The 11,886-nt window shown below is 47.7% G+C and overlaps 1 protein-coding gene across 1 annotated transcript in view; it reads left to right on the top strand.

The window, feature by feature from the left end:
- The first annotated feature begins 4,996 nt into the window (after window positions 1-4,996).
- Window positions 4,997-11,886, top strand: part of BACE2 (beta-secretase 2) — a 47,712-nt gene continuing 40,822 nt past the window's right edge. The window contains exon 1 of the mRNA XM_039729500.1: window positions 4,997-5,457. Within this exon, the coding sequence (XP_039585434.1) occupies window positions 5,146-5,457 (312 nt within the window). The 5' untranslated portion in view covers window positions 4,997-5,145. The remainder of the gene's footprint in view (window positions 5,458-11,886) is intronic.

Here is an 11,886-nt window from a genome sequence, read left to right as displayed (position 1 = left end):
TTCCAAGCAAATACTGTGGAGTCCAAGCTTTTCTGAAAAGTCTTAACCAAGCTGAGTGATTTCCTGAACACCTAGTAACTATTTTTGCTGTTCTTACTATTAATAAATGAATAGTCCACCACTTCTGGGCAAGTGAGTTGCAGCCCCACATTTATATCTGGGCAATCCCAGCAGTGCCAGCTCTCCCTGTGTTGTTTTTAAAGCACTGTTGTAGTTCACTGCATGTTTAATTTTTCATCGTTTATGAATTTATAACCATTGCTCTTTGTGGTGTAGGAAGGTCTGGAATCAGAAGGTCGATACTGGATCATTTGAAGGTCTGACCCACAAATTATTTCTTCCCTGGTGCCAGCTGCAGAATACAGCTGAGGAAACCTGCAGAACTTTGTGAGGAGAAACAGCATTTCTGTGAGAGGGGTCAATGCATTTATCAGGAGCTCTGCAGGTTGCCTCAGATGAGGGGCAGGAGCTCCCCAGGCAGCAAGGAGTTACACCAGAAATACCCAAAGAGAAGGTGGTAAACAATCAAAGTAAATAATACTGAATATATCAATGGTGCTGTAGCACCAGGGTGTTCATGAGCCTTCCCTTAACCTCAGCTCTGTGCTGCCCTTTGAGAATATGTGGTCTGAGCAGGCCTTACTTGGACCTGCAGCTGTTTCTGCCTCCCCTTCCTTGGTTCCTGCTCCTTTCCACAGAGGAGGGATCATGGCTTCTGCTCCAGCTCTGGGACAAGCACAGAACAAGGTGCATTTTGCATCTCTGCCCTTTGATTGGTCACACACCACTTTGTTAGAGAAAAAGGGATCATAAAATCATGAAGTGGTTTGGGTTGGATGGAAATTTAAAACTCATCCAGTTCCATCCCCACTGCCATGGCAGGGACACCTCCCACTGTGCCAGGCTGCTCCAGCCCCAGTGTCCAACCTGGCCTTGGGCACTGCCAGGGATCCAGGGGCAGCCCCAGCTGCTCCAGGCAACCTTTTCCAGTGCCTTACTGTCCTCACAGGGAAGAATTTCTTAATTTCTTCCTGACATCCAATCTAAACCTGCTCTCTGTCACTGTGAAGCCATTCCCCTTTGTCCTGTAAAATGTAAAATGTCTCTCCCCATCTTTCTTGGAAGGCTAAAATTAGGTCACCCTGAAGCTTCTCTTCTCCAGGCTGAGCAATCCCAATTCCCTCAGCCTTTCCTCACAGGAGAGCAGCTCCATCCCTCTGACCATCTTGGCTCTACAACAACTCACGCGTCCAACTGCAGCCAAAGGGAGATCCCATCATTCGGAAAACTCACTGCACAGAGACCAAAGAGGACACCCCCACCTACCCAAAATACAGAGATGGACAGTGATAAGGATTTGCACACACATCCCCAAGCACAGAGTCTTCAGCCACAAGATTCATTTTGCACGAGCTCTACACACAGAGCAGACACTCCATCCTTTAGGAAGTCCCAGAGGTGTCCATGTGTCTCTTTGGCACAGGAGACATTTCAGAGCCCTGGGAATGCCACTGGAACAGCTCTCCTGGGTGGCACCTTTCTCATCCCATGGGCCAGCTGTTTTATTTGTGGCCTTTGAGGACAAACAGAGGCAGAGCTTGGCAGACACAAAGCAGAGCCAGACCTCTGCTGCCCCTTGATTGTTTACCCTCATCTTGTACAAGCAATACTTCACTGCATTAGGCCCAAAATATGAAAAAGCTGATTGCAAGACAGGCACAGACAGAGAAGACCTTTTCCCAGTCACCTCCAGGAAGAACAAAACCCCTCCTCTCCTTGGGCTACTGAATTCTGTGAATTAACCCTTTGCAGGTCTAGCTGGGTTTTCTTCAGGAGCATTGTGGAAATGCAGTAAGGGACAATCACTCCTCTTAAAACCAAAGTATTGATTATGCTAAGAGCAAGAACACAGACAGCAGACACAGCAGTTTCAGGACAGAAGTCTTTGTGGCCATCTGCCCTTATCATTGTGTAAGGCTAGCACAGGTCAGCCTGGCTCCTTCAGAAGCTGGGCAGAGAAACACTTCGATCTGAGCTGTCCCCTAATAGCTTCCTCCTCGGGAGGGAGAGGAGCTCTTTTTAGCCACACACAGATCCTTCTGCTCAGATCAGCTCCAGCACTTCCTCTGCATCTTCAGATGCTTTCTCTGTTCCTGCTGGTTTGCTCAACAGGCCTGATTTAACATCTCCACAGAGCAACTGTCCCCTCTGACCGAGTTCACACGCCTTGCCCACAGCACAGGGCAGCTGCATTTTCATGATGCTCTGTGTTCTGTAAATACTGGTGGAAGGTTGTGTTATAGAGACAAACGTTAATTCACTGTCAAGTGGCTCAAGGTTTAAAGCACCACAGTGCCATCAAAAGAAATTAACAGAGTTGGATTAAAGATTTACCTGAAAAATTATATTCAGGCTTCAAGGAAAAAAAAAGGCTTATTCACAGAAACTGATACTTAAAATTATTTGTTTTATTATTTACTCAAAGAACACATATTTGGAATCACAAAAATAGAGAAAAACAACATTCACCAACTATTGTAGTCTACAAAGTGTACAGACACTTAAACTTGAGTCTATTTCTGGCATTTCATTTATTTTCTGTGTGTGATACACAAAAAACCCAAACGTGCATGTTGACTGTGGCATTCATTGCATACAGATGACTTCCCCTCTGAGGAACATCTTGGATGCAGTCACATTTGGCTCTCTGGGAGGACTTTTTTTTACATCTCCTTTCCCAAGCAGCTGTTCATATTGCACTTTCAAGGCCCATTCCTGCCAGTGTTCAGAAATGCTCCAGAACTTCTCACCTGTACCTGGCACAGCCTAATCCATCTCAGATACTTAAATAAACAAAGGAGCAGGGGAGGCAAGGCAGAAACGCCACAGCAGGCTGCACACCAGCCCTGCTGGGATGGTGCCATGGGAGGGCAGGAAGGTTTCACACCCAGCATCTCACACACAGCATGATGAGCATTTACTGTGAGACTGATCCAGGACGAGAAGAACTTTTACCAAACAGCATGAAAAAAAAGGACAAGTTTTCTCTTAAATACTTAAAGGCTATGCTATATCTTGTATGCTCTGAAAACCATGCACTCTTTTGCCTGGAATTGCTTTAACCAGGAGTGTGGTAATGTATCTTAGCAACAGCAGCAAGGGGGAAGACTTACTGTACTGTAAAAGAATTAAAACAAAATGCACATAGCTGCTGACTGCTCTAAATACATCACTACCACTCTGAGGGGGTGTTCAATTATACTCCTGATTACTTTTCCCATTCCCTTTTCCAAAGGGGCGGGGGCATTTCTCCAGTTTTCAGCTCACCCATGAAGGGCCCCAAGCATTTTAATTCCCCTCTGGCTTCAGCTGCGACTAGACAGGCCCTACAATGCAACCTGTCACTATCCCAGCCACGTTAGGAAAAGCCATTAGTGTAGCACCCCGGAGATAACCTCTTTGTGTGAGCCTGGCTGCCACTCCCTCAGGTGTTCAGCTGCCATCAGCCCGCAGCAGCATTTCCCCTCTGTCTGGAGCAGGTGAGACTAGACAGACCAGGGATGCAATATTTCACCTTCCTGCTTGTCAGGCAAATAGAAAGCTTTTGTGCAGCAGGGGAACTTCGCACAATTTCACCTCTTACCAAGGTGTGTGGTTTCCCACAGGCACAACAACCTCCTGAGAGGAAGCTTCATTTATAACCTGTCCTCCAGCCCCCAGGCAGGCCACGGTCCTTGCAGGCTTCCCCTGAAGCATTTTCCTTCTTGCAGAGAGATCCACCAGCCAGGACAGGGTCTGCATCCCCCTCCTGCCATGGATGCAGGAGGAAAAGCATCCACAAAGCCCTACAAAGTGAGAACAAGGGCTCCAGATCTGAGGTGACAGAGCCAGAGTAACAAAAACATCAGTGAAAAAATGTGAAAACACCCCTTTTCCTTCAGCAAGGGAAGGTGGGCTCCCACTTTCTTTTTAAGGATTATCCTCTTCAAGCAACTCTGACAAATGCCTACAGTTAACAGCCTTATCCAAGTATCCTTCCCCCAAACAGCCTTCCTAGGAATAAACACTGTCTGCCCCTTAAAAAAAGCTTTATTTAATACTTGTGAAACACCTGGAAACCTCGTGGATGATTACTCCAGCTCAAGGAAGGGAAGGGGGGAGCTCTTTCAGTGTACTCTGGCAGAGAAGGGATCTCAGTCCACACAGCTCTGCACAGATTTACACACAGGCAGGGACCAGGTGGCTGCCTAGGACAGCAGATTGATCAGGGGACACCGAGAGCACACATGACTTCAGCTGGATATTTTTCAACTTTATCTACAACCGAGGACTGGGGGAAGAGCCAGAAACAACCACAGAGTGACTCTGCTTAGACTCGCCCGGTGTTACATTTCAAGGTTTTCGGACTACCCGCTCCATCCAGCGATCCATCAGGCACTGTCATTACTCCAGAGACGTCGAGACTAATTCCACCCTAAGCGCTCCCATCCTTCAAAAGGCCGCACTTGACTGCCGTTATCAATTCCGTGCATGATGAAGACATTTAAAGCCTCGCATGCTCTCTCAAGCAGACGCCTTGCGTGCCGGTGCAGCAGCTGAATTTCCACACGCACCCGCCCGCTCCTCACAGCGTGTGAGCCGGCACACGGGGACACTCCCGCATCCCCGAGTGACCCCGCATCCCCTCCTCCTGCCCGACCCCAGCCTCCTCCACAGCGGCGATGGGAGCGGCTCCGCACGGAGCTGCGGGAGCGAGCGGAGCCGCGGCTCCCCGCTCTCCCTTCAGGGCTTTCCGAAACTTTTTCTCCCCGCTGTGCCGATAGCGGGGCTGCGGGCAGGGCCGAGCCCAGCCGGGAAGTTTCTCCCGTGGGCGCTGGGTCGGAGCAACTTTGGCCGCACGGCCCGCGGAGCTCCGAGCGCTCCGGCCGCCCGGGGGCCGTGCGGGAGGAACGCGAGGAGGAGCTCGCTTCGGGGGAGGGGGAGATGGAGCCGGGGCGTGGGTAAGCCGCTCCCTTCTTCTTCCTCCTCCTCCTCCTCCTCCTCCTCCCCCCTCGGCTGCTCCAGTCTGGCAGCCAGGCGGCCGCTGCCTCCGGCCGGAGCCGCCGCACTTGGGAAGCGACTCCCGGCCCCGGCGCTGCCGCCGGGATGGGGAGGCTGCCGGCGGCTCCCGGATTGCTGCTGCTGCTGCTGCTGCTGCTGGCGGGTACGGCGGGGCTCTGCCGGGCGCTCCTCTCCCTCCCGCTCCGCGTGTCCCGCCCCGCCGCCCCCGCCGCCCCGGTGGTGCTGCGGCCGGCGGGCGGCAGCCGGCAGCAGGATGCCCCCGGGGCTGCGGACGGCTTGGCCCTGGCCTCGGATCCCGGCGGCACGCTCAACTTTTTAGCCATGGTGGAGAACCTCCAGGGAGACTCCGGCCGCGGCTACTACCTGGAGATGCTGATCGGGACCCCGCCGCAGGCGGTAGGAGCGGGGCTGAGGGCCGGGGGCGAGGGGAGGGATGGGGAGGAGGGGGCCAAACTTGACTGGGAGCGATTCGGCCGCCCCCCCGGCTTCAACGCAACTTTGTCCCGGTGCTCGGCGCTGGCGCCTCCTCCCTTCCCCTTTTCCCCCTCCTTTCCCGGCAGACGGGGCCGGTGCCCGTCTTTCCGCGACTTTCCGCGGACCCGCAGGGAGGGGAGAGAGGACAGAAGCATCCCCCGGCTGCCCTGTCCTGCCCCTGCTCGGGAAATCTGCGGGTCAGGTCCCCAGGATTTCTTTTAGGCTGTGTCACGGCGTTTGGATCCGAAGCGAGTCGCTCTGCCAGCCGAACTGACCGTGCTTTGGAGACAGAGGGTGCTTTTTTTGTTATTCTTTGCTTTTTTAAGCTGCTCTGCTTCGTGATTGGGTGCTTTGGTAGATCTTCCCGGTGCTCCCGGGAGAATCACTCGGCATCTTCCTGCTAAACTAAGTGATGGCTGGGCACAACCAGCCCCTTCCGTCGGGAATCCATCCGTGTGCTGCTCACTAACGGCGCAAAGAACGCTGAATATTGTTGTCAGATAAACCGTGTTGCCTTGAATCTTCCCTCTCTGTCTCCACCAGTGTGGCTGAAGTTTGTTTCGGGTTGTTTTTTTGTTTTTTGGTGGTTTTTTTTTGCCGTGTAGTTGCTCTTTCATCTGTGTCATGAGATCCCAGGAGGAGCGGTGCTGGGCTGCTGGTGGGATGACCAGTCAGCTGAGTGGGGATTAATTTCCTGAGAGCCCTCGGGGCTTTCCTTCAGAACTTTGCGTTTGCTTCAGGACTTTAGGTCCTGAGGTTCCCAGTGTGGACAGAAGAAAAAAAAAAATCTTTATTCTTCTGCTTAACTCCTCTACATAATACAAAGGCAGTGAATGCCAAAATGTGCAGCCAATGGGGAGTGTTCAGCCGTCATTGCATTTTTGGACATGTCTGAGCTCTTTCTTTTTTTTGCCCCTCAAATGTAAGAGGATAGGTCACATCATCTCTCTAATCAAAAGGTATCACACTGGGATCAATATAGGCATTGAGAAAGGCAGGTATTGTTTTATGATCAATAAATACAGATTAAAAAAAAACCCCATAACTAGGTCTGACATATCAAGGTGTGGCCCAGTGGCCATGGAGGCCATGAAATAATTTTTCCTCCGTGTTGAGTGATGCATATTTGACTAGTTCTGCTAGTGTGGTGTGGTGTGTGCTTCATAACTCCAGGGAACATTCAAACATTCAATATTGGCTTCTGCTGGAATCGAGGCACCAGATTTGATTGGACTAATCACCCAATTCAGCATGTCTTAGATGAAAAAAAAAATCTTCAGGTAGAAAAAGTGACTATCAAGCATATTATCTCCTTACATATCTAGGGGGATTCTGAAATGGGAAGAAATGGAGAAGGAAAAATGTGACAGGCCTTTAATAACATGACTGGAGGTCTGAGAGGGAGAAATGTGCTGCCCTCAGTACACCCACAGGCTTTACTTATGCTTAACAGCTCATATCACTTGTATTACAGGTGATGGAAGGTTGCAGCTAGACTTTCCTCTGATTTTTATTTTTTCCACATAAAAAAACTTCACTTGAATCTGATTGCAAAGCTTTTACTATTTTGAACTAGTTCTGACTTCTTGCAAAGTTAAGTATTTTAAAGACTACCACTGGTTTAGCACATGTGAGGTTTTATTCACAATTAGACCCACTGAGGTTGTAAGTAAGATTATAAACGCTTCTGTTTCCCAAATCAGATCTTGGTGTGTAATGACTCAGTGGAGTGCAGTTAGAATTTCTTCTGTACTTTTGATGAGGATGAATTTGTTATCTCGTTCCCTGCCTGAAACCAGAAGACTTAAAGATCACAAATGTACTTGCTGTTTTTCTTCTTTTCAACGAGTAGTATAAAGCTACAAAGCTGCTACTGTTGGTGCTTGAATGCTTCACATGCTGCTACTAAAAGCAAGTGTCTGGATAGTGCCAAGCGTTGGATTGTGTTAAGCTCCTTGGGCAAGTCGTTGCTGGAGTTGGGAGTGGGCTGTGCGTGATGCTGTAGAAAAGGAAAATCTTTTCCTGATTCAAATGCTCCTCCCAACCTGACTTCGCTTCACGTCAGCAGCTGCGCCGCAAAGTGATGCTTGGACACCTTGCTTTGCCCTTGCACCCCTCCAGCTTGGGGTTCCCAGCTGCCTGCCTGAGCCAGGCCTGTCCCAGGACTGCCAGCCCAGGGAGCAGGAGCGCTGCCCTGACATTTTGCCAAGGAGGAAGGAGGATGCTGGCAGCGAGGAGCGCCGGAGCAGCGCGGCTGCGCTTCCGCGCTGGCGCAGCAGAAAAGGTGCCTGGCACAGCTGCTGCTCTGCACAGGGGGCAGAGAGGGGACGGGGAAATGCTCCCAGGGCAGTGGTGGACCATGAGCAAGTAGCAGGCTGTGAGAAGAGAAAGCAGATTTGATGTCCTGGTTACAGCAGTGTTGGTGCCCAGTGACTTTGGGAGCGTGTGCGTCAAGTGTTGGAGGCTGCTGTGCCAGAATGGGGAATGAACATTTGTGAAAGGCTTCAGCACTGCAGGGCTTGCTTTACTGCTCAGCTGCATTTTTAGAAATTTTCCTTTTTTAATTCCTGTTCTTGGAAGGAAGCTACTATGACAGAATTTCGTTTTTCAGGTCATTTAAGGCATACTTTTTGGCTTTCGTTCCAATTCTGATTTGTCATATAGCAGATAAACACAGCACAGACTGCGATTCACAATGGCAGTTCTGAAACACTTGTTCTGATGGTACAAAAATAGAGCAGCTGTGTGAAGTCAAAATTTATTTTATTTCCAAGACAGGAAACTTCAATGCAGTCAATCCAGTTTTGCAAAGTGTTTGCAGCCAAAGTGTTTCTGATCATTTCCAGTTTCATGATACAGTATCCTTCCTAATCCTATCAGATCTCCAGACCAGTTACCAGGTTGGTGTCAAGTGTTATTACTCCCACTAATTCTTATTCATTGACATGTAGACCTACTTAAGAATTATGTGAAAGGTGAAAACAGTCTGTTGTATTGAAGGGTGTAATGTATTTGTCCCTTATTTCATGGATGTATTATGTGTCCTACTCCCAATGGATTATGGGCTTTATACCTGTCTGCATAGGTGCACTTCTTGCAGTTCCAGATTTAAGTAAGAGGTGGCAAAAGCCCAATATGAATCGTGTGCAGTGTTCTTAGCTATTTCTTTAAATAATCTGATGGAATTCCTTTGCTCTATCTTTTATTATTTTGCCTACCCTGAGATTATAAGAACTGTGAGAAATTGAATCCAAGATAATTTAGGGTTTTTTGCTATCTTCAGTGCAGTTCTCTTCATATTAATTTTGTTTCTCCTACAAGCTTTTGACCAAAAGAATAGTCAAACTCTTAAAAAAACCTCATGTTTTTCACAGCTTTGAAGTCCATCTGGACTGCATTTCATGTTTGCAGGGACACTACCCTTGCCTCATCTTGCCTCTTGTACGAGGTGGTGGATCCTGCTGATCCCACTGCATTTCCAAGGTGTGTTTTTATTGAGAACAGGTAAATGTTAATCCTGCAACTGCTCTGTGAAGGAGAGGCCAGGCGTACAGCCCCTGAGAGCCCTAGTCTGTTTGATCCCCAGAAGGATCCAACTTGTGCTCTGAATGCCACAGCTCCTTTCTTTCAGTCTCAGTTTTTCATTCTGTTCATGAAGAGGCTTTTAAATCTGCTGTTTATACTAATGACAGTTTGTTCTGTGCACGGGGTGAGCAAAATCCCCTTCTATAAACTCGCTCCCAAGTTTTAAGGTCAGTGTGGATGTTGGGTCTAACGGCCCCCGCTGCAAAACACAAACTTCAGTTCCCACATAATTGGTGGGAGGTTATCTTCCCTTCCATTTCTCCCAGCTATTAAAGAGAGGAATGATAAAGAAGGATATGTATTAAATACCTCTAGTGTGTCGTGGAGTCAGAATTTATGGCTTCGTGTTTTGAAGGTGATGTACACACACATTAACAAGTTCTGAACTTGCAGCCATTATTCCTTAATTGGTGGTAGCTCTCATTCCCTGAGTGTTGAAAGGAAGGAAGATGTGAGGAAAGATTCAACTGCTCTTGTAATCTGATTTTTGGTGCTGTACTATTCCCAAACAAGTTCAGCTCTGCTTTCTTAATTTTGCTGGAAAAGGGCCTCACTGTCTTTCTAGATACAAGGAGTTTTAAAATGTGATCTTTCTTTGTTCAAATATCAGAAGGTAGGTTCCATCTCAATTCTCTCTTTTTGTCTTTTTTTTTTAAACTAATTACTAAGGTCTTTTGTATTTATTTTTGAGTTCTTTATGAAAGCTAAAAAAAAAACCAAAAGCCTGAGAAGCAAAGACAATTTGTATGGTGCACTGGAGTGTTTTGAAGTGTCAGTGGCAAAATCCCTCCAGATCTGTCTAGTGGAAATAGTATTGAAATGCAAAATATTCTTGTTTTTAAATGGTGATTTGTGTTGATTTTGATTGTTGTTGTTGTTGTTGGATACCTGCAAAATAAAAAGGACGAGCACCTGGCGGTTGTAATTCAGGACTAATCCAGTGAACAGCTGTGGCCTGGTGGGCTGTGATGTGTTTTTGACCCAAGACAAGCAAGCCATCATACCAGGTTTGGGTTGACCAAAAAGTCCCTGCCTTTACAAGTTAGCATTCTAGCACCTTCTTCCATCCTAAATTAGCCCTGGCAAAAGAGGCTGTACTATAGAAATAACCCAAAATTACATTACACTGGGTGGAAGAGGCTCACCGTGGTCATTCCTCAGGATCCTCTTCTCTCCCAGAGTTAGGGATTAGATCCCCACTAACTGTTCCTTTAAAGGAGCTTCTTTTCAGAGAAGTGATGGAAGCTTTATTATCCAGGGGCTCTGGTTGAGGCAATCCTGAATTCAGATCCTGGTGGGTCAGGGCAGAAGAGTTGCTGTGAGGAGCAAGGATGGTGGAAATAGGTGCAAGGCTCACATTTTTTACCACTTTGCATTTCATTCCTTATCAAGGAAAAAGCATCAGTTAAATCTGGAAAGAGGAAAGTAGAGGGCAAGCAAATAACTGTTTTCCCTGAACAAAGTGTAAATTAGTTGGGATTTGGAGTAGAAATGAGATGAAAATGAAACAGTGGACGAAAGAAAGCCCGTGTGGAATTTCCGTGTGTTTGTTTCATTTGGATTATTAAGGAAGAAATATTTCTCTTCTTATTTGGGTTTTTCTTGTGGTTTTTTTTCCCCTTTCTCCCCCCTCTCTAACCAGAGGACTGTGAGCTCTAGGGATTACATCTGGCAAGGCAGATTTAAAAGCTACTACACCTTGCAGGGGTCTTCATTTTCTTGAAGAGCACTTATGACTCCGAGTATGTGAGGACACCTTAGCTATTACATTGCCTCCACATATTATAATTTTTTAAAAGTCCTCACTCAGTGTAAGTGAAATGAGTCTGACCCGAAGTGTTGTCTGGTCATTGTCAAGTACAGCTCTGTTTGAAAAAGGAAGCTGGCACAATGGCTCTCACATGTGCCTCTCCAGTGGGAGTCGGACAGACCTCACTCCCCCTTTTCCTACTGGCTGTAAAATACAGATTTAATCGTACAAACAACTTGAGTAAATAAGTGAAGGAACTTGTTGCTTCTATTTCAGCATAGATTAGGACTTGAGATCAAATCTTCAAAGTAAAGGAGGCAGCTCTCAGCTGCCTTAAATAAGGAAGTGTTTTTTCCTGCTATTGACAGGCCTGTCCTACATCTTGCTGCTTTCCAGCCTGGGTTTGCTCTGTAGATCCAAGCTGATGAAGCAAACACAGAACATGTTCTGAGGTCACTTTTACACCTGAATTTCCATCCATCAGCTCAGTGTCCTTCAAAGCACTTAAAGTAGCCCAGGACTAGATAGATCTTACTTTCCTGTGTGCTCATGCCTCCATCACAGCTCTCCGCGCGACTGGATCGCGCTGTTAAGGAGCTGGGCTGGCAGGACACGGCTCAGGGGGCTGGGAACAGCCTGGCTGAGAGGAGAACCTCAGCATGAGCAACCCACTGTGCTTTTCCCTTGGCTGGAAACGCTCAGGGAGTGATGGGGTCTCTGAGCTTGAGATGACCTCAAGGTGTTAGAAAGTCCTTTTCTCCCAGCCCCAAGGCCAAAGAAGCCAAAACTCTTCTGTTCTCGTTCTCAAGGTTGTTTATTTTCCTTATCTATAACATTCTTTCCCTGACAGAGCTGAGGTCTGTATGGCAGGTGAGTTCGTGGCACACGGACCCGCCCTTGGGGTGGTGTTAGTTTTTCATACCAAGAACTACGTGTACTTTATTTACAATAACTTTCTAATGCCTATCACCTATGTTAGACAGTCTGTCTCTACTCTAAACCAGTCCAAAAGTGCC

This window comes from Passer montanus, unplaced genomic scaffold, assembly GCF_014805655.1.
Source record: "Passer montanus isolate IOZ18808 unplaced genomic scaffold, ASM1480565v1 scaffold69, whole genome shotgun sequence".
Classification (NCBI taxonomy): Eukaryota; Metazoa; Chordata; class Aves; order Passeriformes; family Passeridae; genus Passer; species Passer montanus.
This window is presented reverse-complemented; position numbering and strand designations above follow the sequence as displayed.